Below are 23,856 nucleotides of genomic sequence, written 5' to 3'. Positions count from 1 at the left end.
TTTGCCCATTCAAAAGAAAAGCTCTTTATTTTCCCATCTTTTTTATGACTTAGTTGTCGTTTCAAGTCCACGTGTGGAGCGGTGAATGATTCTCGACGAGAAAAATCTATACTTTAAACTAAAATTATTATTCAATTTGCTATCTTGAATGTGCAAAATGTGAGAGTTTAGACGACAAAAATAACAAACAAAATAAGGCAGTATACGAAGTTCAGTCCGGCCATCGCCGACGCCGTCGCCGGGGCAGTTTATCTGTGAGCCGTTACCAGAGTCTTAATAAATTTCAATCCATCAAAATTGGGAGCAAATTTATCCGCCGAGGACGACGGATTCTCTCCTTCCTTTCCCTCCTGCATGTTCAAACTTCCCACATCTCAAAAACACCAAAAGAAAGACCAGAATTTTATGTCCAAAGAACAAACGAATTTTTGGAAGAGGGAAATCGATGAATCTTTGACCAAGGCTTACCTGCCGAGGGAGCTGAACCTTTAGGTTGAAGAAAATGGTGGAGGAACTGGGAGAGGCAGACTCGGCGGCGGCGGCGGCGGCGGCGACGACAGAGGCGGCGATGAAGCCCGATTTCTTCATTTTGAAATGTGGAAGAAAGGTTGGGGAAGAAGAAAAGAAGGCAGTTTGGATGAAGCAGCGATGACATATATATATATATATATAATGCGGAGAGTGGAATTTTTGTAATTCACAAATAATAGGCGCGGCAGTGGCCACCTGTTCCATGTGAGTAAATGACCTTCTTGCCCCTACAACCTTTCTATTGATTTTTTAAAAATCTTTACATATGACGTAAAGACCCTCGATTTCCTTTCACGCATCCACAAAACTTAGAATTAAATATAATTATCTTACAATACAATTATTGTTCTTATTATTATTTAATTTCTACATGAATTTTATGAATTGGGAATTATTATTTATTATTATTATTACTGTTCAAGTGTGAATTGAGCAGGAGCCATTTTTCTTCTTCATATTTTGCTATTATTTTTAGTACCTTGGCATAACTTGAGCTTTATATTGGATTAAATATTTAAAAAAGAAAATATGACTTTTTGAGATGTGAGATTTTATACTTTAATTGGAATAATGAAAAAAACGAGAGTATCCATATAAAAGGAACAAAGGTATAGGTTCGATTTTGACATCAGATAATTTTAAAGAAATTGACTTTTGGCCTTATTTTTTAAAAAAACAGATTAAGGGTATAAATGTAATTTTTAAAAGTTTAAAAATATATCTGTAACGAAGTATTAATAGTTTTCCTTCCTTTCTTTCCAACTAGAAGAGTAATTTATTTAAAGGTTTAAGAAAACTTTGAAAATCAAAGCTCTAACGAAACAAACTCTTTAAGATGCAGAGATTTTTCTAAAACAATGTATAAAGTTAACACATTCATCACAGTCTAGATTTAGGTACAACTAGAATGAAAAATCTCTGTCCCATCTATCACTAGGTCGGGGACTTTGACCTCTCATTTCCTTACACATTGTGGTACTAGCTGTTGCTCAATGATTGGTTTAGTGGTCAAATTACCATTTGGCTGCAAATATCTGCCCTCTCCACAACTTCATATCAAAAAGCCAGCGCTCTTCCCATGCCCTACATCCAACCAAATCAGGAAATTAAAACTAAAACAAACTTTGCTATTCTTTTCTTAAATATCTTACAAATATTGGTGGCTGGGTGGTCGAGCAGTTGACCTATGAGATTAGTATATCACCTTGACTATTGGGAACCAGCCAGACATTCATGGTTATCCATAAAAAGAACAAAAACAATAAAAAAACAAAGCTGAGTTACTTTTTATGGTCAAATAATATGCTGCAGGATATGCTTTTGTAGACGAAACCTCATAACAGATCAGCATCACACGAGAGAACTCAAGGGATTAGGTAATTGAGAAACCGAACATGAAAAACATGACAAAATTCAGTTTCAGCCTGGGTCCCAGAATTTAAGAACTTTCCTTGCCTACCCTTAATAGGAATAAACAATTGAATCCATCCAGGAATGTTTCAGCAAAGAATGGACTCATCGTTCACAGTCCGTCTAGATCCATTGTTTGATATCTAGATTAAATAAATTGAGCTGATTCATAATCATCACTTTGGGTTGGATAAGATCAATCTGAATAGAGTAACTATTAGTTAATCAATAACACATATATTCACTTGTCTTCCGGTAAACTCGAATGCAACAGTTCAAGCTCACGACCAGCAGATATTGTCCTATTTGGAGTTTTCCTTTGGGATTTTTCCTCGATTTAAAACGCGTCTGCTAGGGAGAGGTTTCCACACCCTTATAAAGAATGTTTCGTTCCCTTCTCCAACCGACGTGGGATCTCACAATCCACCTCCCTTCGGGGCTAAGCATCCTTGTTGGCACACCACCTAGTGTCAATCCCCTTTGGGGCTCAGCGTCCTCGCTGGCACACCGCCCGGTATCCACTCCCTTTCGGGACTAAGCGTCCTTGTTGGCACACTGCCCTGTGCCTGGCTCTAATACCATTTGTAACAGCCCAAGCCCACCGCTAGCAGATATTGTCCTCTTTGGACTTTCCCTTCCGAGCTTTCTCTCAAGGATTTTAAATGCATCAGCTAGGGAGAAATTTCTACACCCTTATAAAGAATGCACTCCCCTCTTCAACCGATGTGGGATCTCACATCAATACTACCGATTAGTACTCCCATTTTAGTTCAAGAACAATCCATCAAACATATCCTATAAGGTATATATTCAAGAAGGTAACTATGATGTAGCTCTTGTGCTTTACTTGCACATATGAAGATTCTATAACATCAATTAATAAAGCATGAGTAATATTATGTTTACCTCGTTGAGTAAACCTTTATCGACCCCTTACCGTGATTAGCCAACCATACTCTCTGAAAAAAAAAACATGCAGGAATAAGACCAAACAAATTTATTAGCAGTCAACATCAGCACCTGATGGAATGGAATGAAAACTTGAGAATGTAGAGGTTTGAAATAACAGGAAGGCAATCTCAACTGAGAAAAAGAAAATAGAAAAGACCACTGGAAAGAAGACTCCATGTACTCAGCTGACGAACAAAGAAAGGGAAGCATTTCAGTTATAAAAGCTGGAACATACACCAGCGCAGCAAAAAAAGTTCGTGCTAGTCCCTTCACATAAATCTTCAATAAGTTATTCATCCATCCTAGAGTTGAAGCCTGGAATCATTAAAAGTTGTAAATGTTCCATCACTGTGCGATATTGCAACTTCTCCTATGGTCTCCATCTAGTTTAGGCACTAAAAATGGCAACGTAACATCAATATCTTGGCTTAATTGAAAAAGTTCTCTCCTTGGAGTGTTGATCTAACCTAGATTGGCTTGCCTCCATACAGCCGATTCAACTTTCAAGTCTCACCTGGTTTTCTATATCTATCATGATCTAATCACCTAAATATCAACTGACAGCACCGAGATAAATTATTCTACTCAGATTTCTTGAAAGTATGTAACAGCAAAGATATGGAAAGAGTAAAAGCATTACCTCGCTGAAAGAAATCTTGAAATTCAAGTTCCTCAAATTACTAGCTTTATCTAGTAAGTTTTCATCCTTTATATCAATATAGCTTGGTCCTGGTATGGATTCTATCAAGAACATCAGACCATTTATTCATCCCCAACCCCATGGAAAGTGTAAAGGCATTATTTTGCCGAAAAAGAAGTTCAATTTAGTAGTAGAACGAGTAGTATCCGTGTTTCAAATACAAATGGGACAATGAAAAAGTAGCACATCATGCTATTTATTCATCCCCAGCCCCAAGTTGATAATGGTTAAAAAAACTAATAATAACAAGGCAGGTTACAACTTTATGTAGAAGAAGATTGCAACTATTAAGACAATTTTTTTTTCCAGGCTTTGCAATCATGAAGACTCAATGGGCTTGATGGCACCATTGCTGAGGAGCCTCTGCACATACTTGCCAAGAATATCTACCTCCAAATTCACCAACTGCCCAACGTTCTTCAATGGAATGACAACGTTTTTCTGAGTATAAGCAACCAACATGAAGTTAAAAGCCTTCTCCTCATCAAAAACATCCACCACAGTCAAGCTAGTCCCATCCACTGCAATGAATCCTTTGGGTACAATGTACTTGAGCAAAGCCTCTGACGTTCTCACCTTTATCCACAGCGAATCCCCCTCAGGATCCATTGAGATTATCTCCCCAGTCCCATCTACATGCCCCTGCACAAAATGCCCACCCATTCGGCTGATTGGTTGAACCGCCCTCTCCAAATTCACAGGTGAACCAGCCGTGAGTTCCACCAACGAAGTCTTCCTAAGCGTTTCAGGCGCTAATCCCACCTTGAATTCCGACAGTTGGTGATCAAAAGCAGTCACAGTAAGACAAGTTCCGTTCACAGAAATGCTATCTCCAAGGTTTACACCTTCAAGAACAGTTTTGGCAGTAATCTTCAAATCAAAACCCCCATGTTCAGCAATACCCACTTGTTTGACATGGCCTATTTCTTCAACAATGCCTGTGAAAAGGCATTGAACCGAACTCCTCGGCCGAGGTTTGCAACGCAATTGAGGCTTACGGCAGGAGGTGAATAGAGTGAAAAGAGATCTATTCGTATTGAGTTCGAACCTGGGGCAAAATTGGGACGATGACGGATGAACATTGAGAATCGCATCCCTTCTGGGAGGAACCATTTTGGGGATATTGGATAATGAAATCGCAGTAGAGAGCGAAGAAAACGTAGCCATTTCCTCAATTTCAATTCAACTACACATCAACCAAGGAAGAATTCAAAACCCTAAACCTCAAGCAAACTATATCCATTCAAAAACTGAACAAAATCAATCGAAATCAGAGCAGAAAGAAGATTAATGAAAAACAAGAAAAGAACTCACTACAACGTGGATTGTCGTCGGAGAAGAAATTGATTACTCAAGTGTTCGTTGTTGGGGTTGTGGTTGAGCCTGAGCCTGGGCCTGAGCCATTGATGGTCCAAGTCAAGAAAAAGTGGACGAAAAATGTCCAGAGGCGAGAAATGGAATGCTAAATAGCTTAATAAATTAATTTTATTTTATTTTAAATCATCTTTCAATTATTTTTTTTTTTGCAAAAAAATATATTTTAAATTAAATTAAATTAAATATATATTTAAAAAAATAAAGAAAATGATTTTTATTATCTAAAATCACTCAAATAACAATTAAACTATTACTTTTCTTTAAGCAGTTTACAAAAAAAATAATATTTTAAAAAAAATAATAATTGCATTTAAAAATTACTTTCTTTTTTTTCCAATTTATTTCAAACACACTAACTTCCCTTATGGGATTGATTTTGGAGACATTAAATGTGATTACATGAAAATTTTTAAATTTTATTAAAAAAAAAAACTTAAATTGCCTTAAAATATAATTTAATACAATAAATAAATAAATACAAAATTTTGATAATCTTAATTAGGTTAGAGCTACTTAAAATATTTTGTAAACACTTATTTTATATATATATAAAAAAAACAGAATTTAATGAAAATATTAATTTAGTTTTTTTATATTAATGTGGAATTTATGGATATGTTGAAACATGGATCATGTAAATCAAAATTTAATGTTTTGTTTATGTTATATTTTGTCTAATTATTTTCTATTTATGTTAACTTTTATTTTTCCACGCTGGCGCAGACATGTCATAAGGTTGTCCACGTCAAATTCCTTAGCCAAAGTTGACATTGGAACTCGCGCTTCGTGTTCCATAAGCTACGGTGTCCGTTTCCCTGTCTTTTCTACTCTTCAATTACTGCATTTTGAATTTTGAAACACATGGCCGCCACGTCACATATACGCCTCACATGAAATATCGATTTAAGTTACAAATTAATACAAATATTCTTAAGATTTATATTTTGTCTAAATAATATTTTTTAAATTTTTTAAAAATTTAAAATATATTTTACAAAACTAATCGAAAATTCAAAATATATTTTAAATGTATACTAATTGTAATTTTAAATTTAAAAATAAGAGCAAGATTTGAGAAATTGAAATTGATGTTATATGGGAATGTAAGCAACTGCTTACTGTATATAACTATGGAGTAGGGAAAAGTTGACAACTAATCATGTCCCCTATAGTACATTTTGGGGCATTTTAGCCCTTGCAAGTATAGACACGATTTTGGTGAATGGTCATACACCCTCGTACTAATCTAATATGAAATATGATAAAAACGTATATAGGATGAAAACATGTAAAAGGGGTTTGGAACGAGCATGCAACCATGGACAACACGTCCTAGACCAGGATATTTGTCATGCGACTATTGACAAAACGCCTTGGACATGCATGATCGATTCTCCCTCACTCAATTGGTTGACGTCCCTGTCAACCGGCTTAGACAAATAAGACTGGGACATCTGTCATGCTTTAGGCAAGCATGATTGTGACATCTCCGGACAACTGACGTCGTGCTTTAATAAAAGTTAAAAAGTAGTTTTGAAATTTTTTTAATATCATAGCACACATTAATAAAAATTAAATTTTTTGAAAAATCTTAAATTAAAAAAAAAAAATAGTATTTAAATCTTTCTTTTTATCCCACCCAATCGGTCACGTGCCACAGCTGGTGACCACAGAGTAGATGAGGTCCTAACATAATTTGTATTTAAATTTTAATATTTCCAGGGGAAAAGGATGTCCGTGGGTCCCACCATAAATATATTATTATTAATTAGAAACCTCAATTTTAGGGAGAAAAAAAAAAGAAAAAGAAAAAGAAAAGAAAAAAAGTGCCATTATCTTTGCTGTTTGCAGATGGACGCAACTTCAAACCAAACGGCTCCTTTAATCATCTTTCCTTCTCACTGCTGGCCAACCATCATTCGACACGTGGATATGCCTTTTTAATATAAAATATATCAACGGCCCTTTTTTATTTTCTTTTTTACTTTAACCCTCATTAAAAAAAAAAAAAATTATATATTTTTTAAGAAAGTTCCATTTAACCTACAATTTCCGAGAAAACAAGTTTGTCAACCAATAGCTTAAAAAGAAATATTACGTGTAAGTTACCCGCCAAAGATATTTCTTAATCAAATAAAGTATGACTGAGTTCGAAATTGTCATATTGGTCGAAAGTGAGAATGAGTGGGTGCTCCCCTTTCGAATCTTATAACTATGTCATTCAGAATCAATATCGAGTATGGATATGATTCTGAGCTATTTTAGTATCTTTTGCATCGCGTAGTAGAACGAATCTAATGATCCACTCGAGTCGAGGCTCCACATGAAGCTCGCCAAAAAAAAAATTATATGGCTTATTTATTTATTAGAATTAGTTAAGAGGAAATAAACACAAATATCTCGTAGAGGGCAAAAAATAGGGATCCAAGAGCACTTGTCAAAATTTTAAAAAATACCATATAAATATAATTTAAGCATTGCAAATTATTATTATTATTATTATTTTTGGGATAAAACAAATAGGTTTATCTGATTAAAAAAGGGGAAAAAAAAGTGGAATTAGAACGGAAATTAATGACGACATAATTATTTTCAAAATTTAAATATACAACCTTTTTTGTTTGTTTATCAAAATATATAAAAATTTACAGCTGTAATTTAATAGTTTTTAAAATTTGGAAAAAGACACTAAATTTGGATATTTGGAAGGAGAATCAGTTCAGTACATGGGATGAACAAAACGGCAAGGCGCCAACCAGGACGCTTCTTCTCCTTCTGCTTCCGTCCGCCCTTTTGTCTCCATTTCCGAATGCGCCATTTGTCTTCTGTTCTTCTGCTTCTTGAGCTCTTTCTGTCTTCCAAAACACTCACCTGTTCGACGGAATCTGAAGCTACATCTTGTTTTTGTTGAATCTAGCCTTGATTTTTAATGACATGAGTATTCGAAACCGCCCTCCGCCGCCGCGCCCTGGTTCGCCGGAAGAAAATGAACCTTTTAATATAATACCGATCCACAATCTCCTTGCCGACCATCCTTCGCTTCGGTTTCCGGAGGTGCGCGCTGCCACTGCTGCACTGCGGGCAGTTGGTGACCTCCGGAAGCCGCCGTATGTTAAATGGCACTCTCAGTTGGATATTCTCGATTGGCTTGCTCTCTTCTTTGGTTTTCAGAAGGATAACGTTCGGAACCAACGGGAGCATCTTGTGCTTCATTTGGCCAATGCTCAGATGCGCTTAATCCCTCCCCCTGATAATATCGACGCTCTCGACGCCGGCGTTTTAGGGCGTTTCAGGAAGACGCTTTTGAAGAACTACACCAATTGGTGCTCATACCTGGGGAAGAAGTCCAACATTTGGATCTCGGATCGTCGTGAGCCGGATCAGCGCCGCGAATTGCTTTACGTTTCGTTGTACTTGCTCATATGGGGTGAGTCCGCTAATTTACGCTTTGCTCCTGAATGTATTTGTTATATCTTTCATCACATGGCCATGGAATTGAATAAGATTTTGGAGGATTATATTGATGAGAACACTGGACAGCCGATTTTGCCCTCTGTATCGGGCGAAAACGCTTTCCTAAATTGTGTTGTTAAACCCATTTACGAGACCATAAAATCTGAGGTTGAGAGTAGCAAAAATGGTACTGCCCCGCATCGTGTATGGAGGAATTATGATGATATTAACGAATATTTTTGGAGTAAGAGGTGCTTTCAGAAACTCAAATGGCCCATTGATGTGGGTAGTAACTTTTTTGTGACTTCTAGCAAGAGTAGGCATGTGGGCAAGACTGGGTTTGTAGAACAGAGGTCTTTCTGGAACTTGTTTCGAAGTTTTGATCGTTTATGGGTCATGTTAATTCTATTTCTCCAGGCGGCAATTATTGTTGCATGGGACGGTAGGCAGCCATGGTATTCATTGAGGGAGCGAGATATCCAAATTAAGCTTTTCTCTGTGTTCTTCACTTGGAGTGGCTTGAGGTTTGTCAAGTCATTGCTTGATGCAGCGATGCAGTATAGCTTGGTTTCGAGGGAAACTTTGGGACCTGCAGTGAGAATGATAATGAAATCTATTGTTGCTGCAGCATGGACTGTTTTGTTCATAGTTTTTTATTGGAGGATTTGGTCGCAGAGGAGCCAAGATCGAGCTTGGTCTGCACAGGCTGACAAGGACATTGGCAATTTTCTTATTGCAGCCGGTGTCTTTATTGCTCCAGAGGTTCTGGCATTGGCTCTTTTTATCCTTCCATGGATTAGGAACTTTATGGAAGAGACCAACTGGAGGATCTTTTATATGTTATCCTGGTGGTTTCAGAGCAGGACTTTTGTTGGACGTGGGCTGAGGGAAGGTCTAGTGGACAATATCAAGTACAGCATGTTCTGGATTCTGGTTCTTGCTTCAAAATTCAGCTTCAGTTATTTTCTGCAGATCAAGCCCATGATGGGGCCGACAAAAGCACTGTTGAAGTTGGGGGATGTGAGCTACGAGTGGCACCAGTTCTTTAGGGGGAGTAACAGATTCGCTGTCCTATTACTTTGGCTTCCTGTTCTCTTGATCTACCTCATGGATTTGCAGATTTGGTATTCAATCTACTCCTCATTTGTTGGAGCAGCTGTTGGGTTGTTTGACCACTTGGGTGAAATACGGAATATCCCACAATTGAGGCTCAGGTTCCAGTTCTTTGCCAGTGCCATTCAATTCAATCTAATGCCTCAAGAACAACTTCTGAATGCCAGGGGCACACTGAAGAGCAAGTTTAAAGATGCTATTCATCGGTTGAAGCTTAGATATGGGCTTGGCCACTCTTACAATAAGCTTGAATCTAATCAGGTTGAGGCAACTAAGTTTGCTATAATATGGAATGAGATAATAACTATTTTCAGGGAAGAAGATATTATCTCTGATCGTGAGGTTGAGCTATTGGAGCTGCCCCTGAATTCTTGGAGTATTAAAGTTGTTCGCTGGCCATGTTTCCTTCTTTGCAATGAGCTATTGCTTTCACTCAGTCAGGCCAAAGAATTAACAGATGCTACTGACAAATGGCTCTGGCATAAGATATGCAAGAATGAGTATAGACGTTGTGCAGTCATTGAAGCCTATGAATCCATCAAGCATTTGCTACTTCAGATTCTTAAGCATAATACTGAAGAGAAATCAATCATGACAGTTTTGTTTCAAGAGATTGATCACTCTATCGAGATCGAGAAGTTCACAAAAACATTCAATATGAATGCATTGCCAGATCTTCATACCAAGTTGATCAAACTGGCTGAACTATTGACCAAACCTAAGAAAGACACTATTGGAGTCGTGAACACTCTACAGGCCGTTTATGAAATTACCACACGAGACTTCTTTAAGGAGAAGAGAAGCGGTGATCAACTAATAATTGATGGATTGGCTCTTCGTAACTCAACTTCAACCACTGGACTTCTTTTTGAAAATGCTGTTAAGTTTCCTGATGTTGGCAATGAGAGCTTTTACCGCCAGGTTCGCCGTTTGCATACTATTCTTACCTCTCGGGACTCTATGCATAATATACCAATAAATCTCGAGGCAAGGCGTCGACTTGCTTTTTTCAGTAACTCCTTATTCATGAACATTCCTCATGCACCTCAAGTTGAGAAAATGATGGCTTTCAGTGTTCTGACCCCTTACTATAGTGAGGAAGTTTTATACAGCAAAGAACAGCTTCGTACCGAAAATGAAGATGGAATTTCGATTCTGTATTATCTGCAGACAATTTATGTTGATGAATGGAAAAATTTTCTGGAGCGAATGCGCCGAGAAGGGATGGGGAAAGACAGTGAAATTTGGACAACCAAGCTAAGAGATCTTAGGCTTTGGGCATCATTCAGGGGTCAGACACTTACTCGAACTGTAAGAGGAATGATGTATTATTATCGAGCCCTCAAGATGCTAGCATATTTGGATTCTGCTTCTGAGATGGACATTAGGGAAGGATCACAAGAACTTGGTTCTATGGGACAAGAAGGTAGTATTGATAGTGTAGCTTCAGATAGATCACTTCAGACTAGGAGCTTAAGTAGAACAGGCAGTTCTGTAAGTTTTCTTTTTAAGGGCCATGAGTATGGGACTGCTTTGATGAAATATACTTACGTGGTTGCCTGTCAGATTTATGGGTCCCAAAAGGCCAAAAAAGATCCGCATGCTGAGGAAATTTTATATTTGATGAAGAGCAACGAGGCCCTGCGAGTTGCCTATGTTGACGAGGTTTGTACCGGGAGAGAAGAGAAAGAGTACTACTCGGTTCTGGTAAAATATGATCATCAGCTAGAGAAGGAAGTGGAGATTTACAGGATAAAGTTGCCTGGTCCCTTGAAGCTTGGAGAGGGTAAGCCGGAGAATCAAAATCATGCTATTATCTTTACACGTGGTGATGCAGTCCAAACAATTGATATGAACCAAGACAACTATTTTGAGGAGGCACTCAAAATGAGAAATCTCTTGGAAGAATTCAAGCGCAGTTATGGAATTAGGAAGCCAACTATCTTGGGAGTTAGAGAGCATATTTTTACTGGTTCCGTTTCATCACTTGCTTGGTTTATGTCAGCTCAAGAAACTAGTTTTGTCACATTGGGTCAACGAGTTCTAGCTAACCCATTAAAGATTCGTATGCATTATGGTCATCCAGATATGTTTGATCGTTTTTGGTTCTTGACTCGAGGTGGAATCAGTAAAGCATCCAGAGTGATTAACATCAGTGAAGACATATTTGCTGGCTTTAACTGTACGCTGCGTGGAGGAAACGTTACGCACCATGAATACATCCAAGTAGGCAAGGGGAGGGATGTTGGATTCAATCAGGTTTCTATGTTTGAAGCCAAGGTTGCTAGTGGAAATGGGGAGCAAGTTCTTAGTAGAGATGTATACAGGTTGGGCCACAGGCTCGACTTCTTCCGTATGCTATCGTTCTTTTACAGTACTGTCGGATTCTTTTTCAACACGATGATGGTAACTTTAACTGTATATGTATTCTTATGGGGGCGACTGTATCTTGCTCTTAGTGGCATTGAAAATGAAATCGCAAGGGAATCTAACAATGGGGCACTTGCGACAATCTTGAACCAGCAGTTCATCATCCAACTTGGTCTATTCACTGCACTACCAATGATAGTAGAAAATTCGCTTGAACATGGTTTCCTTCAATCAATCTGGGATTTTTTGACCATGCAACTCCAGCTTTCATCTATATTCTACACATTTTCAATGGGAACTCGTGCTCATTATTTCGGAAGAACAATTCTTCACGGTGGTGCGAAATATCGAGCTACAGGCCGTGGTTTTGTTGTGCAGCACAAGAGTTTTGCAGAAAACTATAGGCTTTATGCTCGTAGCCATTTCATTAAAGCAATCGAACTTGGTTTGATCCTTATTGTTTATGCATCACATAATGCAGTATCTTCTAACACATTTGTTTATATTGCTATGACCTTCACGAGTTGGTTCCTTGTACTTTCATGGTTGATGGCTCCTTTTGTATTTAATCCTTCTGGTTTTGATTGGTTGAAGACTGTATACGACTTTGATGACTTCATGAACTGGATATGGTATCGTGGCAGCATATTTGCGAAAGCTGAACAGAGTTGGGAAAGATGGTGGTATGAAGAGCAGGATCATTTAAAGACAACTGGGTTTTGGGGAAAGGTGCTGGAGGTTATCTTAGACCTCAGATTCTTCTTTTTCCAGTATGGTGTTGTATATCAGCTTGGAATTTCTGCTGGCAGTAAAAGTATTGCTGTTTACCTCTTGTCTTGGATATGCGTATTTGTTGCCTTGGCAACCTATGTGGTTGTAGCATATGCTCGGAACAAATATGCTGCAAAAGATCACATCTACTATCGGCTTGTGCAATTCCTCATTATTATACTTGCCATAGTTGTCATAGTCGCCTTGCTAGAATTCACGGCATTCGAATTCAGAGATATCTTCACTAGTTTGTTGGCGTTTCTTCCCACGGGATGGGGATTTCTGCTGATTGCCCAAGTACTCCGGCCCTTCCTCCATTCGACCATACTTTGGGACATTGTTATCGCTGTGGCACGATTCTACGATATACTGTTTGGAGTGATCGTCATGGTTCCTGTGGCCGTGCTATCATGGTTACCTGGTTTTCAGTCAATGCAGACGAGGATCTTATTTAATGAAGCTTTCAGTAGAGGCCTTAGGATATTCCAGATTGTTACTGGAAAAAAATCCAAGGTTGATCAAGATTGAGGTAATTGCTTCATCTCCAATGTTTGCATACCAGTTGCCAATAGGTAACTGATGGTGAAAAGTTCCCGTTCATTTCAGGTTTAGAACGTCAGCAGCAGATGTAGAAAAATCGGCGTACGACATAGTAGCCCATGTTCGTCCTTTGCGTCGACAAAGGCAGATGCGAAAACTCTTCTACCTATGATTATATTTGGTTAGTGTTTCAATTTTTGTGTATGATCAAATTTTCATAGGTAAATTTGTTGGTTATTTTGGGGAAGTTTTCTGTATTATATCCTCCCACAGGGTACTCTGATGCAGAAGAATAGGTTGGAGTAGATTTGTCTGATCTGATGATTGCTTGAGTTATTTCAAATTCTTTGTTTCGCAATTGCTGTGATTTGTTGATGTAAAAATGAACATAATGCTTGTGGCTATCCTCAGGCATTTCCTTATACTTCAACTTAATGAGATTTATATATACATTTTTTGCTGTCAATCCTGACATCTGCTGTCGTTAGAAGACTTTCTAGTTTTAGCTTGCCCGACTTGTAGTGATTAATTGTACCAGAGAATCATTTATGAACATTGCCATTTGTTTTAAATGAAAAGATAGTCCATTTTATACCATGAGATTCATTCCCAACTACAAATTTAATACATTTTTTTATCGAAATCCGCTTGAACTGATGATGTTACAAGCTTACTACTAGCAAATATTATCTTATTTGAGCTTTGATTTTCGAGTTTTCCTTCAAGATTTTAAAATACGTTTACTAGGGAGAGGTTTCTACAACTGATGCGGGATCTCACAATCCACCCATTTGGGGTCCCGAGGAGAGGTTTCTTCACCCTTATAAAGAATGTTTCGTTCCCCTCTTCAATTGAGGTGGGATCTCACAATTCACCCCCCTTGGGAGCCCAGCGTCCTTGTTGGCACACCGCCTAGTGTCTGATACCATTTGTAACAATCTAAATCCACCGCTAGCAGATATTGTCCTCTTTAAGCTTTCTCTTCTGAGCTTCCCCTCAGTTTTAAAAGGCATCCATTAGGGAGAGTTTTTTTACACCCTTATAAGAAATATTTCATTTCTTTACCCAACTGATGTGGGATCTCACAATCCACTCCCCTTGGGAGCCTAGCGTCCTTGCCGGCACACGGCCTGATGTCTGGATCTGATACCATTTGTAACAGCTCAAGTCCACCGTTAGCATATATTGTCTCTTTGGACTTTTCCTTCTAAGTTTTCCCTCAAGGTTTTAAAACTTATCCACTCGGGAGAGTTTCCACATTCTTATAAGGAAAGTTTTGTTCCCTTCTCAAACTGATGTGGGATCTCACAGATGAAGTCGAGAGGGGGCACGACTTCAAGCTCCCGAGTCTCCAAAGCTAAATAGGGTTTCCAAGAAGCAAGACACTCACTTGATGTGCTAATAACTTGGGTAAAAAATTGCACAAAGTTGGCACTGCAGCCTTGGAGAGAACTTCAAAGGTAAAATAGATTATGACTCGTATATTTACTCAAAAACATTACAGCTTGTTGTTCATGTACTGGCTTGTATATTCGCTCAAAAAACACTACAGCTTCTACCAGTTCATGTTTAGTCTGGTTGAAACTCACTCCTATAGGTTAAACTAACTAATCTATTTCAAATATGTATGAACAGAAGAAACAAATGGCAGAGAGCCAAAATATAGCAGGAAGGGAACAAATTGAATTCTCTCAAATAAGTAATATTCAAATCACCATCTCTCAGCACATATTTTTCAATGCTTTTAACTGTTGGATGTCTCCACCAATCCTTGCCAACCTGCATGATTGCTCTATAATAAGCCGATATATCGACGATCTTTCCCACGGGACTATCCCGAAATCGTCATTACTCTCTTCCATGCCTTCAACAAGGAACTGCCAGGCTAAAGAGCCAGCTCCCGATCGCTTCCTCTTGGCAGATTCGTAAATGATGTCGTAAACAGTTTTGTAAAATCTATCCCGCTGAGCTGGGGTGAAGCCTTTGTTCAGGTCTGACAGTCCAAATTCAGTAAACATCACTGGTTTCTTCAACTCTTTGTCACCATCTTCAATATGAGAGAGCATCCACTTGGATACAAATTGTAGTTCGTCTTCAAAATCTTGATCATGGAACCTAATCAACACGGAATGTTAATTTCATCGTATAAGTAACGGGTTTAAGAGCATAGACATGAGCTGAATCATTGAGTACTATCATTCAATGCTTACCAATGGTCGGGGTAGATATGAACAGAGGCAAAATCTATATGTGGGATCTCAGAATTGCGGATGAAATCAGATCCAAGTCTGGATGCCCACTCTTCCGGGTTCGCAGTAGATTTCTTGGGGCTATTTGGACCATAAAATCCTTCTAACCCAACAGTTAATAGATGCTTCTTGTCTATCGATTTAATGTAAGCTGACATTTCTTCAATCCACTCCTACAAGTTCAGTTTTCATTTGGTTTAACATTCAGAAGCCAGAAGAATCAGAATCTTACAACTATATTGAGGAGTATCAACTTACTTGAAGAGTATCGCCTGAGGCATCGGTCATACAACGTGGCTCGTTAATCAATTCCCATCCGAAGATGGTCGGATCGTTTCTATATTCAATTCCCGTGATGGAGTTCCTTCTTGTTAGGACAGTCTGGAAAGTGTAGTGCACATTAGAACGAGTAAACACCATAAGGTAGCAATGTAAGAACAGCTAAGACAAGGGAAATCATTTTTGTTTGGTGCTAGCAGATATTGTTCTTTTGAGACTTTCTTTTTTGGGCTTCTCCTCAAGGTTTAAAACATGTCTGTCAGATAGAGGTTTTTACACCCTCATAAGAAATGTTCCGTTCCCCTCTCCAGTCGATATGAGATCTCACAATCCACTCCCTTTGGGGGCCTAGCATCCTCGCTAGCACACCGCTCAGTGTCTAGCTCTGATACCATTTGTAACAGCTCAAGTCCACCGTTAGCATATATTGTCCTTTTTGGGTTTTCCCTTCTGGGCTTCCCCTCAAGGTTTTAAAACGCGTCTGTTAGGGAGAGGTTTCCACACCCTTATAAGAAATGTTTCATTCACCTCTCCAGCTGATATGGGATCTCACACTCAAAATCCACAGCATAAATTCAGGATGAATACCCAAATCATTAGCGTTACGAACCATACCGGACAAACTAAGTGATAAATATGGAACGTACCTTAATATAATTCTTAAAATAAATGCGTATCGACGGATCATAGAAGAAGGAATCATTGGAAGAGCTTAAACCAACACCATCTTGCCATGCCCACTTCACATACTGAGTCTTCCCACCGTATGCTTGCAAGTTGTTGACTAAGCTAAGGAGAAGCCTTATCCCATGTTGTCTTGATTCTGCAATGACATGATCCAAAGCCTGCCACCAGGAAAAACCAGTTAAAACTTCAGCTGTTAACCGACAACTTGAGCAAATTGAAATTATCGTCAAACCAAACAAATCACGAAAACATATATGCATATATTTTATTGTTTGTAGTTTGAATAATGTGTCATTTTAGAAACAAGAGAGAGAGACATGGTAATCGCCCAAGCTCACCACTAGTAAATATTGTCTTCTTTGAGCTTTTCCCAAAGTTTTAAAGCGCGTTTGTTAGGAGGAGGTTTTCATACCCTTATAGGAAGGAATGCTTCATTCCCCTCTCCAACCGATGTGGGATCTCATCATCCACCCTTCTTAAGGCTCCAACGTCCTCGTTGGCACACCGCCTAGTGTCTGACTCTGATACCATTTATAACAGCCCAAGAACACCGCTAGTCGATATTGTCATCTTTGGTCTTTCTCTTCTGGGCTTCCCCTAAAGGTTTTAAAAAGTGTTAGGGAGAGGTTTTCACACCCTTATAAGAAATGTTTCGTTCCCTTCTCCAACCGTTAGTAATAGGAAGTTATCTAGTTCGTCCATGAACTCCAGTCCTCAATTTATGAACTTAGAACTATATGAAGAAGTAAACAAACAAAACCACCTTGAGCATTCATAGAAATATAAGTAATAATGTTTTTCAATCGGCTTATAGAACGTGAGAATTCAAATCATATTCACACAATTCTTCTGTCGGTGGAAGCACCCAGCTTCCATTTTTTGGCCAGTGGAGCCTTCCAACGCCTGCAGACACACTTCATCGCTCTCTAAAACAGACATTGACATAGAATTTCAGAAGAAGCCAATCACAAAGACAGAACCAAGGCACATGAGAGTAGGAATCAAACAAGAGCTCAACAAGTAAAGAACCCAATCACAGAAACAACAGGAATCTCTAAGAAAAATATAGCTCATCACAGCAACAGACGTTTCACTTACCTTAAAGACTTGCTCGTTAAACCTGCCGGGAAAAACCTGGAGGGCATTGTAGCCACCGTCGCTGAAGGCCCAAGTTCGGCAAACTGTAAGCCCCATCTTCCTCGCCGCCCGCAGCATCGCTCTGACTCTGGGCTTTCTATGTCCCTCAACGGCATGGTCCATAAACCAGTAAGAATTCCATCCGTTGATATAAAACGCCCTCCCATTCACCATGAACTTCGTTCCATTCCTCTCTACAAAACCCATTTTGGGGGCTTTAGTATCCCCAAGCTTCCAGTCCCCAAACGATATGTAAATGAAAGCCAAACAACATGCGAGTCCAAGAATCGGGTAAAAGAGCCCATTCCCCGCCATTATTTCCTCCCTACGAACACAATATAGGCGGCGATGGAAACCCCAAAATACAAAACGAAACGATTGTAAAAAACAAAACTCAACTGTTTATGACAATATATCAAACAAAATCAAAGAATCGCTCATACCCAGATGCGATTTCAGAACACTAAACCACAAGAAACAAGAATGTCGGCTAAATTGGCCTATCTTATTGTAAACCCAGATCCCTATTTCTACCACAAATGTATGCCAACGATTCTTCGTGGAGTTGGAACGTGTTATGAATAGTAACACTCCCACTTCAAGCTGATTGCAATCTTGGGTTTTGGGGATTTATAAGAGAGAAGGAACAGAGAGGTTATGATTGAAGAAAACCCCACCAAAATCTGCAGCCCAAATAAGCAGTGAAGAAGAATTAATGAGAGATTAAGCAAAAGAAGTAAAAAGAGGTTGAGGGAGTATGGTAGAATGTTGGTATCTTTTCATGGTTTTCAGCCTTTTCGATCACGACCCAAGAACGCAATAGTCTTGTTCTTCAACCCACGTAAATGGGCTGCTTCCAAATCTTCCCCCCTTCCAATATACAGACAAAGATCACCTTACCACTGCAGTGGATCTCAAAAACCTGCTTCTGAATCACTCACATGCTCGAGTTTCTCCTTGTCTCCCACCATGATTTCCATTTTTTTAAGCTATTTCATCTAAGAATCTTAGTCCTTATGCGTCAGAACAATAAGTAATCAAAACAATGCAAAGGGTTATAACAAATAGTACAGTCCACACAGATACGCGAGCATCGTAAGAAGTGAATAAATATGGAAAGATTTAAGCTATTTCCTCCTAAGAAACAACACCCTTTATTTAGTTAAATTCTTAAGCATTGTTAACTATGGAGAAACTAATGCAAGCGCAGCCCTCTTAAGAAGCGGAAAAAGACACTGATTTTCATATTGATTACAAATCACCATGATTAATGCCGCCATTGTTGGTTCAGAAAGTAGATTAGTGAAAGCTGGCATTTGGTGATTAATGCAAAAGTAATATCTGAGTAATCAGATGATTTTGATTAAGAAATGGAGTAAAGTTCTTCTCCCTTTGGGACTGCTGAAATCTGAGACGTTTTGGCGTGTTGGGGTGGATTTGAGCTTATTAATTATCTTTTATAATTATTGGTGGACCTAGTCTAGGTCTGGTATAAGATTAATGAATTAAGACATTAAAAGCTATATATTAGGTGTCACTATTTTTTTTTAGAATAGATTAAGGTTAGGTGGAAGGTGGAGAAAGCTGGTTCGAGCATCTAAGTCTTCAATATGAATGGAATTATAATTCTACCCTTGCGTCATGACCTATACGTCAAGACACGAAACTCTCAAGTAAATACGTTTTATTGGGTGAAATAAGTGTTTTTTTTGGTAAACACGTGAGAATGAGTGATTCGTGTGTGAGATCCCACGTTAAGGGTGTGAAAACCCCTCCCTAGTAGACACGTTTTAAAACTGCGAGGCTGACGACGATACGTAATAGGCCAAAGCAGACAATATCTACTAGTGATGGACTTGAACTGTTACAAATGGTATCAGAGTCAGAAACCGGGTGGTGTGCTAGCAAGAATGTTGGCCCTCCAAGAGGGATGGATTGTGAGATCTTACATTGGTTGGAGAGGTGTAACGAATCATTTCTTATGACGGTCTATAAATCTCTCCCTAGTAGACGTGTTTTATAACCGTGAAACTAATGTCGATACGTAATGGGCCAAAGCGAACAATATCTACTAATGGGGGCTTAGGCTGTTACATCGGGTCTCTAGTCTAAAGTATATGTTTTAATTACGGTTAAGTTGTTCTCACGTTGGTGGCAAGTGAAACAGGCGTTTAGTTAACAAAATAGATCGGTATAAAACTACAAGCATTAAAAGAAGACCATCAAGTATCACAATACAATCGAGAAGACCGTGCATCATCCAATACACTAAAAAGAATGTATATAAAAGTCAAACTAAAGCATGAGCAAAGTCGGAGGTAACTATGAGACAAACTTGAAGAGAGCCCAATAAACCTCAAGCCATAACTTTAAAAGTTGAAATTTCGGGTTTTCTCATGGAGCTTTCGTACCACTTAACGTTCACTTTGTTTTTTTTAGTTTGGGAAACGTATTTATAAGGGAAGTGTTTACTGTTTAATAAGGAAAAAGACGGTGATTAATGGCGGCTTTGGAGAAGAAATGGTACTTTTAATTAGCTGAAAGTCACTGAAAATTGTGATTAAGAACAGAATTATGAGTGTGGGGTTAGCCGAAAGCCACTAAAACGACCTCTTTGAAAATCCAATACCCAATACTCCAATTGTTTCTCAACACCTTCTCCCTCAGCTCAATTCAACCAGACAGAACACTCCGCCTCTCAAATCGCCTGTAATTTTCTTCTCATTAATGTCTCTTTTAATTTTTCCTGCCCCATTTCGTAAGCTTTTCTATTTCGATTGTTTGACGTTTTGGAATTCTGCTTTACCCTTTCTAGACGCTCTTCTAGGTTTTGTACTAGTTTCTTCTTCCAGACGCTTTTCACGACTCATCTTCAAGTTTTTATTACCTTCTGCTGGTTTGAATGAGTCCATGATCCATTTATTCCACTGTTTATGATGTTGTGTCTGGTGGGTCAGATTTATTCTATCATCTGAGTTTATCCCTTTGATTTTTTTGCTTCCTCTTGAAAAAGTTTTATCCTAATCCGCTTACTTTTGTGGGTTTGAATGGTACGGGTGGGGACTGGTTGATGCGTTTGTTCTAGCTTCGTTCTTGAATAAGAACACTTGACATTGTCTTGAATTTTGTTGTTTTTTGAGTTTGGGATTGGGGTTTATGTAAGAACATAATCTTCATTGATTTGTGTTTAGTTTTTGCATAATGGGTTGCATCTGTTCTAAGGTTTTACCGGATGAGTGTAGTGAACATGAACATGATAGCTCCAATAGGGCATATTCCTCCAGAAAACACCTCTCTGAATTGAAAATATCAAGAGCTGGCTTTCCCAAATCAGAGAAGATTTGGGAAAAAGATAGACTAGATTGTGGCGATGTTTCGGTTATGTTGTTCGATACGAAGGCGAATGGTCCTCTGCGCTCGCACGGTGAGCTTCCTAATGAGAGGAAGAAGGCAGACGTCCCTGATATCACCATTGTCACTCATCCATGTATGGGAAAGATTCCGAATGTTACCGAAGCCGAGCAGGTTGCTGCTGGTTGGCCGAGTTGGCTGGCTAAGATGGCTGGTGAGGCCATCAAAGGGTGGCTGCCCAAACATGCCAATAACTTCATCAAGTTAGAAAAGGCATGCTCTCTCTTTGAGCCTTGTAGCTTTATGCTCACTAATTTGCAGCTGATTAACCTATCTCATTCTTGCAGATTGGCCAGGGAACTTATAGCAGTGTGTATAAAGCTCGTGATATCATTCAGGATAAAGCTGTGGCCTTGAAACGGATCAGGTTCGACAATCAAGATGCCGAGAGTATCGCGTTCATGGCTAGGGAAATCCTTGTTTTGCGAAGGCTTGATCATCCAAATATCGTTAAGTTGGAAGGTTTGATCACATCACAAACATCATGTCACATGTACCTTGTTTTTGAATATATGGAACATGATCTTACAGGACTTGCATCTCGGCCTGGCACGTCGTTCACCGAACCACAGGTTGCATATATAGCTCATGAATATTAGTAATCCATACACAACTATATATTATGTAACCAGTTTTATCCATGACTATTTCAGATGAAGTGTTACATGAAGCAACTTTTGAGCGGGCTTGCTCACTGTCACAGTAATGGGGTTCTGCATAGAGACATAAAGGGCTCAAATCTTCTTATTGACAACAATGGCGTTTTGAAGATAGCAGATTTTGGGTTGGCTGTTTTCTATGATTCACAGTCGACGGTTCCCATGACGAGTCGTGTAATAACTCTCTGGTATCGACCACCGGAACTTTTACTTGGAGCATCTCAATATGGAGCTGAAGTTGACTTATGGAGTGCTGGTTGCATTCTAGGAGAGTTATATGCCGGCAAGCCTATCTTGCCAGGAAAAACAGAGGTACAATATAGCTTTAACTTGCTGAGGTTGTCTTCCTGTCTTCAAATATAAGCTGTTTTGTAACAGCCCAAGCCCACCGCTACGAGATATTGTCCTCTTTGAGTTTTCCCTTCAAGGCTTCCCCTCAAGATTTTGAAAACACGTATGCTAGGGAGAGTTTTCCACACCCTTATAAAGAAGATCTCGTTCTCCTCCCCAACCGATGTGGGATCTCATGATTCACCCTCCTTCAGGGCCCAGCGTCCTCGATGACACTTGTTCCCTTCTCCATTCGATGTGGAACCCCCCAATCCCACCCCTTTTAGGGCCCAGCGTTCTTTCTGGCACACCGCCTCGTGTCCACCCCCTTCATGGCTTAGCCTCCTCGCTGGCACATCGCCCGATATCTGGCTCTAATACTATTTGTAACAGACCAAGTCCACCACTATAAAGGTTTCCACACCCTTATAAAAAATGTTTCGTTCTCCTCTCCAACTGATATGAGATCTCACACGTTTAGATCGATCAAATGTGGCCTTCAATGTTTTTATTTGTCAAAACAACCAAGTTGATGCATCACGTTTCAGGTTGAACAACTACACAAAATATTCAAGCTATGTGGTTCCCCCTCCAAGGAATATTGGAGAAACTTGCATTTGAAGCATTCAACAAGCATGAGGCCTCCGCAGACGTACGAACGATGTCTTCGAGAAAGATATGACGACATTCCTCATGCTGCTATTGAGCTCATGGACAATTTGCTGTCTATAGATCCTGCAGAGCGAGGAACTGCAGCTTCCGCGCTCGACAGTGAGGTACGACACAACTCTTCTTCAAAAACCGATTAACCAACGGAGATTCAATTCAGTTGGAACTGGTAAATGAAGATCTAACAAGGGTTTTCTTTGAACAGTTCTTTAGCACAAGGCCCTTGCCATGCAATCCTTCAAGTTTGCCAAAGTACCCTCCTAGCAAAGAAATCAATTCAAAACTGCGGGAAGAGGAAGCAAGAAGGTAAACATCATTGAGTTGCTTGAAGAGCAAAGTTGGCTTCACTCTTTGCAGACTCATAGTTCTTTGTTTTACACAGGCAACGAGGAGTAGGTGGCGGGAGAAGCCGAGCAGTCGACGCCGAACTAAAAGGACTGAAGCAATCTCGGGTAGTTCCTGCTGCAAAGGCCAACTCTGAGTTGGTTATTTCACTTCTGGTAAACTCTACATGAAGTTCTATAATCTAGCAGAAGATGTTATCTTGTCTCTTGATTCTCTAACCATCTTGGTTTTCGGATTATAGAGAAAACAAAGTTTTTTGAGCTCGAAGTATCGGAATGAGAAGTGTTCTTACGGATTGGTGTCGAAGAGAACCTCAAGTTCAGGACCTATAATAACTCAGAGACCAGGATTTACAAACTCGAAAACGGTACCGAAACACGTTTCAGCAATTCCAAGGGAGTGTTTAACATCATCTGGGCCAATTGAGTTTGTTTCTTACAAACATGTCCGAGAAAGAAATGGAGTTTCAAGGCCAGAATCAACGAGCCAAGACAAAACTCTAAGAGTTGGCTGAATTTCTCCGGGCACGACATGGTCGGGCTTCGAAGCTCTTGTCGTCTAGAGTCGAAAGGGAATTAGTTGGTTCATTAGGCAATCAATGTAGATAGGAAAGGTTTAGGCACAGTTTTTAGGTGTTGGCTTCCTACAAGAAAAGGGAAGAAAAAAGAAACATAGAAGCCAAGCCACCACCAGTTCTGTTCTTTGAGCTAATGTACATAAGTTGGGATTTGCATGTAACTAAGAGAAAATAAATCTGTCGCTAATGGGTTGATTCCAAATCCATCTCGAGCGTGAATCGAACATATGACCTTCAGATCTTTAGTCTCTCTCATTTAGTAAGTCTATTGAGACTGTTCGTAAATATGCAATGAGC

The 23,856-nt window shown here is 39.2% G+C and overlaps 4 protein-coding genes, 1 long non-coding RNA gene and 1 other non-coding gene across 7 annotated transcripts; 3 read left to right on the top strand and 3 right to left on the bottom strand.

Moving 5' to 3' along the window:
- Window positions 1-107: 107 nt before the first annotated feature.
- LOC111483909 lies at window positions 108-669 on the bottom strand. The gene is made up of 2 exons (XR_002718430.1): window positions 469-669; window positions 108-350 (listed from the first exon to the last, which is right to left on the bottom strand). It is a non-coding gene; the product is annotated as an uncharacterized LOC111483909 (long non-coding RNA).
- A 774-nt stretch (window positions 670-1,443) lies between these two features.
- LOC111483877 (riboflavin synthase-like) lies at window positions 1,444-5,041 on the bottom strand. Its single transcript, XM_023130246.1, has 4 exons — window positions 4,907-5,041; window positions 3,533-4,778; window positions 2,848-2,900; window positions 1,444-1,614 (listed from the first exon to the last, which is right to left on the bottom strand). The coding sequence occupies exon 2, from the start codon at window positions 4,757-4,759 to the stop codon at window positions 3,911-3,913; it is 849 nt and encodes a 282-aa protein (XP_022986014.1). The 5' UTR covers window positions 4,760-4,778; window positions 4,907-5,041; the 3' UTR covers window positions 1,444-1,614; window positions 2,848-2,900; window positions 3,533-3,910.
- Window positions 5,042-7,681: 2,640 nt separating this feature from the next.
- On the top strand, window positions 7,682-13,682 carry LOC111483813 (callose synthase 12-like). Its single transcript, XM_023130130.1, has 2 exons — window positions 7,682-13,205; window positions 13,283-13,682. Exon 1 carries the CDS (start codon window positions 7,904-7,906, stop codon window positions 13,202-13,204), a length of 5,301 nt encoding a protein of 1,766 aa, XP_022985898.1. The 5' UTR covers window positions 7,682-7,903; the 3' UTR covers window position 13,205; window positions 13,283-13,682.
- Window positions 10,845-10,925, top strand: LOC111484619. The gene has a single exon (XR_002718545.1). It is a non-coding gene; the product is annotated as a small nucleolar RNA J33 (small nucleolar RNA).
- A 987-nt stretch (window positions 13,683-14,669) lies between the features above and the next one.
- Window positions 14,670-18,820, bottom strand: LOC111483854 (mannan endo-1,4-beta-mannosidase 2-like). Of its 2 annotated transcripts, XM_023130207.1 has the most exons (6): window positions 18,012-18,819; window positions 17,530-17,762; window positions 16,392-16,589; window positions 15,724-15,846; window positions 15,427-15,638; window positions 14,670-15,331 (listed from the first exon to the last, which is right to left on the bottom strand). In XM_023130207.1, exons 2-6 carry the CDS (start codon window positions 17,740-17,742, stop codon window positions 14,938-14,940), a joined length of 1,140 nt encoding a protein of 379 aa, XP_022985975.1. In that variant the 5' UTR covers window positions 17,743-17,762; window positions 18,012-18,819; the 3' UTR covers window positions 14,670-14,937. The 2 variants fall into 2 exon arrangements, with proteins under 2 accessions (XP_022985975.1, XP_022985973.1); XM_023130205.1 differs by having other exon boundaries at window positions 17,530-18,820.
- A 1,343-nt stretch (window positions 18,821-20,163) lies between these two features.
- On the top strand, window positions 20,164-23,765 carry LOC111483833 (probable serine/threonine-protein kinase At1g54610). Its single transcript, XM_023130172.1, has 7 exons — window positions 20,164-21,192; window positions 21,267-21,551; window positions 21,633-21,950; window positions 22,517-22,744; window positions 22,843-22,943; window positions 23,020-23,137; window positions 23,224-23,765. The coding sequence occupies exons 1-7, from the start codon at window positions 20,770-20,772 to the stop codon at window positions 23,494-23,496; spliced, it is 1,746 nt and encodes a 581-aa protein (XP_022985940.1). The 5' UTR covers window positions 20,164-20,769; the 3' UTR covers window positions 23,497-23,765.
- Window positions 23,766-23,856: the final 91 nt, after the last annotated feature.

This window comes from Cucurbita maxima, unplaced genomic scaffold, assembly GCF_002738345.1.
Source record: "Cucurbita maxima cultivar Rimu unplaced genomic scaffold, Cmax_1.0 Cma_Scf00009, whole genome shotgun sequence".
Taxonomy (NCBI): Eukaryota; Viridiplantae; Streptophyta; class Magnoliopsida; order Cucurbitales; family Cucurbitaceae; genus Cucurbita; species Cucurbita maxima.
Note: the sequence above shows the minus strand (reverse complement) of the source record. Positions and strands in the feature narration are given on the sequence as shown.